Raw genomic sequence first — 5,254 nt, forward strand, 5'->3', positions numbered from 1 at the left:
TTGTTTCAATGTTTTTTTTATTGTACAAAATACAAAAGTAAACATATTACATATACACCTGGAAAATCATTGCCTCCAATGTGAAACAGTCAAGTGGATTCTAGAACATCACTCACCAAACACACAAATCTCACTTGCAGGTTGTTCCAACTTCCACAGATACAGCATACTGGAGTAATTTTGACTGTCGTATGTGGTGTTTGCAAGTGTGTGGATTTTAAGTTATCTGAACAGATTATGCTTCGACCTGGTGAAATACTGTCTTACGGTCATCTTTGGTGTTCATGCATTAAAACATAGTGACATCACAAATCAAAATCCACATGCCTGCACTTAAAAGCACATCATACATGAACTAGCAGTGAGGACCGCAGAACGGTGACCTATCAGCTTCCACTCGGCACATCACCTGACCATCCACACATGTGCATTGCCTCTGTCACAACCTAACAATGTAAAAGCCTATAAAATATATATCCACTTGAAGGTCGCTGTCATGTTAAAAATGGCAGTGGCTCTCTTTTATCTCGGAGTCGATTTGCACTCGAACAACAGCGGGTAAATCTGTTCAACCGCCATGGCAACATGTCGGACGTTTGGACCTATTGGAGGGAAAAACAGCATTTTGAAAAATACTTACACAAAATAATATCATCATGATGCTCAATTAACTGCAAGACCAGTATTTTCTATAAGTCTATAGATTTCTTGGAAGAGTAAAATTTTAATATAAAAATACAGTACAAAGACACAGACATACCTATATATGCATACAATTATATTACATTGTGGTCATTTTTTTAGATTAAACCGTAAATTTCTTTTCCCCACAATACAGCTCTGGTCTCCTAATCGCAGTTCTAATCCCACCTCCTGAAAATGTCAATTTAGCCCTTTCCATATGCCTGAGATTAAGGACCCCTCGTTCCACTCTGACATCAATCATGGCCTTCTCAGGCATCCAGATTTAATAAAACATGTCTTAAGGATGGCATGAATATTTTTACATTAAATCATAAGGTGTCAGCAACACAGAAGAGAATATTTCCTACACATATAAAAAAATAATATAGAACTACTCTTAAATACTATGAACACTAAGAGTTTTACAACATAATAAAGGTTAATGTCATAGAATTTAGTGAATGTTCTAGAATGGAATGTACTGAAATGGAGTGGGATGACAGCCCAAACAATGCAGTGGAAATAAAAGCCACAAGAGACTGGTGGGTGAGTGGATTCTTATCCATACGTCTGGAAAGACTGGTGGCAGCTCTCCACGGTAACTGGCAGAAATGAGTGGGTGTGCAGAACAAATTACAAGCGTCAAATGAGCTCAAAACCCTTTTTTGAATTTAATTTTTTTTTTTACATAAAGCCCAGCTTTATCGAGGCAGTCACAGAACCACTGCTGGTATAGTTATCTGCAAAGGGAAGAGACTACAGAGGAAAAACTTGCAAACAGCTTGAATTGAAAGCACCGAAACAGGATCAACTTCCTGCTGATAAAGACACTACTAAACAGAGGTCACACATGCGTTACCTGTTACTGTGATGCTACCGGTAGAGAAGACTTGTACCGTAGCCTTCAGGTTTTTTATCCTGTAAGATGCAGCAGGGTGTAGCTCTGGCTCATAACTGAAAGGAAAAACACGCACACTAGGTAACCGAAACAGCTGTCACCAGTGAATGCTCCCGCAACCTGTGAATGCTCCCGCAACCTGTGAATGCTCCCGCAACCTGTGAATGCTCCCGCAACCTGTGAATGCTCCCGCAACCTGTGAATGCTCACGCAACCTGTGAATGCTCCCGCAACCTGTGAATGCTCCCGCAACCTGTGAATGCTCCCGCAACCTGTGAATGCTCCCGCAACCTGTGAATGCTCACGCAACCTGTGAATGCTCACGCAACCTGTGAATGCTCACGCAACCTGTGAATGCTCACGCAACCTGTGAATGCTCACGCGGCCAAATGGCTGTAGCTAAAGCGGAAAATCGGCTGCAGGGGCGGCAGGTCACCTGGCAATGGGTCTGTTGTTCTTGGTGAACTTGATCAGGTGGATCTGGAAGGGCATGGTGCACACAGCTAGCACGTTCACCACCTTGAAGGCTGTGAATTTCACCTATCAGGAGACGACAGACGTCAGCCCATTCACAAGCACGCATTTTCAACCACTGCAAATACTGAACCAGATTTTATTAAATAAGACAATATTACACCCTTAGTTATGATTAATTAGTTCAATAACCTATGGATATACAAACCTTAAATCCTAGTTTTTGCAGACAACGGGCTAATCGGCGGGCACCGAGTTTTGCTTCTTCTTCGCTGAACAAATGGGCATGATTAACACAATACTATCAGCAAGGGGTCTTAAAAATGATCCAGTGAGAGATATAAATCACAAAAAATCTCAAAGTCAAGCACAGTGTCTTACCTAGTAGCACCGGTACAGATTATTTTTCCCGAGGACCATATTGAAGCAGTAATTCTGGGCTTCCTTAGTTTCATCAGAACTTTCTGTGAGGGTAAGAATAATTGTGCAATAATTTGGCATCTCAGAAACATCCACTAACTGACTGCATTTATGTGTATGTCGACTAGTGAATACCATAACTACAATAACCACCAGTGGTCCTGCTTAGTATATAAACATCTATGAGTTAAACCGTATTAAGGCAATAAAGCATGCACCTAACACACTCCTTCATAATGAACTCGCACAGGCCTGGCAGCAACTCAATAGCTTGTTATAAAGAATTACTAATTACTGAGATCTCTTCAAGGGGTTAGACTACAGGGCTTTGGAAATTAACATGACACGTTATCCCTATGAGAGGCGGGTTTGCTCTAAGTACTCTGGTTTCAACCTCACTGTCAAAAAACATGCAGTTAGACAAACTGGCGTCTGAGTCTGGGAACTGGCATCCTATCCAGGGCGCTTATCTGCCTTGTGTTCAGTGTTGTCTGGGATATGCTCTAGGATTCCCACGACCCAGAGCAGAATATGAGGTTAGAAGATGGATGGATGGATATTACACTGGTACAAGAAAAGACGGATAAACTTACCCCGACTTCTGGTTTGTATATGACATTGGACCCTTCGAGTGCGATGGTACGGAGGTTTAGATGACACCTCGTCCTAAAAACCGAGACCACGTTGGTGATGATGATGTCCAGGGCGACGTCATTATTCGCTTCCATTACGGAATCGGGTCTTAAGGTCCTCACAGATGCATACCAAGAGGTGCACACACTACAAGGAAAACGCATATGGTGCATTACATTACACGTCCTTTATCTAGCAGACGCTTTTGTAAAAAGAAATGCACCAGTGAGTCACCTTCCTACTGGATGTGCGGCTAAACCCAGGAGCGCATGCGCTACTCATTTATGTATATGTTTCAGGCAAATTATATTAACGATCAACAGCAATTTTAGATTTTTCTAGACTGGGAGGGGGTATTCCTTTACTACGTTTGAGCGAAAGGCCCGTCCAAGCATCCGCAGTGATGTCTGGTTTAAGAGCTGAGCCACAGACGTTGGTCTCCGGCCCGGCTATGTTTTCCATAAACCTGGCTCGAAAGCCGCTGGACCATCGATGATGGTGAGCTTCACAGGCAACAGAAAACAGTTTTACGGACTCGGATCTTAGGTAGGGGGAGATGCTACCAGACAGGGGGTTCCCAGTACCTTCGGATTGGTGAAAAAAACACCAATATGTTTCACAAATCCCAACGCTTTAGTAAGAGTACTAAATACATAAGACCGTTTCCTGCATTGTATGTCTACATGTTCTGCGAATAACCCCCACATTGAGGTAGATGTTATACTCCTCGATTCGTAAAAATGCAAAAGAAATAAGATAAAACAACGATTAGCTAGACGCATAAGAAGCACGTACTCGCATAAGGTAGTGGATTAGCTAGCCACGTTTGGATAATGCGACGGGACACAACGTAACTTTCAGCGATTCTGATTCAAGTGCCTGCTTTGCACTTAATTATTACTCACATATATTATCAGTATTTAAGAAAAGAAACCGAGTAACTCTCTGATTATTAGTCTTTTTCACAGTTGCTTATACAGCTATGACTCTAAGGACAAATTGCGCGTGTTGCGAGTCCCCGAAAGATAGCTATACGATTATGTACACATCATAGAAATAAACTGGCAAGGAGCATCGCCAGTCATTTTTCATCCTTCATCCGATGCATTTATCAAACATAAGCTAGCCGGTCGTTGCCATTTTATTTGCACGGTAAACAGCAATGAATATATTTCTAGTAGAAATCACATTAGGAGCCCTTCGCAGCTAAACACCGGCGACACACGTACCGGACACTTTTTTAATTCTTTTTAAAACTCTTGAAGCGACTGACACATACGTTTATTGTGTTAAAACATCTCGCTCAAACAAAACAAAACAAAACAAAAAAAAACAAAAAGACATCCCCTAACACAACAATCAAGCCGGCTACCGAGCAACAGTCAACTTCCTGTTTTGGGTAAGATCATTCTGGGAAAATGGGCGAGATTGACGCGCCGGTGGACGGGATTCGCATTACTGCCTCCTATGGGCAAGGAGGACTCCCCATATAAAGAAACATCAAGTCCGTAAATTATTTTCAAACCTGTTTTGGGAAAAACACAATATATTGTAGGACTTGACATTAAAATGTCAAAATTAAACTTGGACATCCGAAGCAAAGTCAGTACTGTACAGGTGGCATGTATATATACAGAGAACGCCGTAGTCAGGGTATTAAATTCTCGTAGATGACTTTCCCTTTCTAAGCGCTAGATGGAAGCCGCGTCAAAATGACTAAATCGTAGATCCTATTTCCAAAAATATTAACCGTTAAAATCAAGACGAGTGTTTAATTGTAAAACCAAGAGCCCTTACGTCACGCTGATTTGTAACAGTTAAATTGGGTATGTGGCGTTTGCAAAGAAAATACCAGCTGTAATGCGGCTCATGCTAGATTTGCAGTTAAAGTCTCTTTCTGGCAGTATTGCAGGGGGGAAGGAGCTACAAGCGACCACCAGCTGTGGAGTCTTTGTGTATTGTAAGGACTGACTGCTCAAATTGACTGCCTAGAATTGTTTTTATATATTGGCAATTTCATACCTACTTGACAAAGTATTAGGTCACATTGCACATTTGCTAGATAGACTGCAATTCAACACAATTCCAAATGTATGTAGAGGTTTGTTCCATAAAACTCTTGTGAATACTTTAGCACATCTGGGG

General features: G+C 41.6%; 1 protein-coding gene across 2 annotated transcripts; it reads right to left on the reverse strand.

Moving 5' to 3' along the window:
- Positions 1-4,790, reverse strand: tbpl1 (TBP-like 1). Of its 2 annotated transcripts, none has more exons than XM_048986414.1 (7): positions 4,635-4,790; positions 3,070-3,256; positions 2,438-2,520; positions 2,265-2,328; positions 2,019-2,122; positions 1,544-1,638; positions 1-602 (listed from the first exon to the last, which is right to left on the reverse strand). In XM_048986414.1, the coding sequence occupies exons 2-7, from the start codon at positions 3,202-3,204 to the stop codon at positions 523-525; spliced, it is 561 nt and encodes a 186-aa protein (XP_048842371.1). In that variant the 5' UTR covers positions 3,205-3,256; positions 4,635-4,790; the 3' UTR covers positions 1-522. The 2 variants fall into 2 exon arrangements, with proteins under 2 accessions (XP_048842371.1, XP_048842370.1); XM_048986413.1 differs by lacking the exon at positions 4,635-4,790 and adding an exon at positions 4,339-4,522.
- Positions 4,791-5,254: the final 464 nt, after the last annotated feature.

This window comes from Brienomyrus brachyistius, chromosome 19 (genome assembly GCF_023856365.1).
Source record: "Brienomyrus brachyistius isolate T26 chromosome 19, BBRACH_0.4, whole genome shotgun sequence".
Classification (NCBI taxonomy): domain Eukaryota; kingdom Metazoa; phylum Chordata; class Actinopteri; order Osteoglossiformes; family Mormyridae; genus Brienomyrus; species Brienomyrus brachyistius.

Bases quoted from the DNA above. Each gene is read 5' to 3' on its own strand.
- tbpl1 (XM_048986414.1), bottom strand. From the start codon at position 3,204: ATGGAAGCGAATAATGACGTCGCCCTGGACATCATCATCACCAACGTG. The intron at 2,329-2,437 runs GTAAGACACTGT...CCATTTGTTCAG, and splicing joins ATCTGTACCGGTGCTACTAG to CGAAGAAGAAGCAAAACTCG. The intron at 1,639-2,018 runs GTGACCTGCCGC...TTTTCCTTTCAG, and splicing joins AACAACAGACCCATTGCCAG to TTATGAGCCAGAGCTACACC.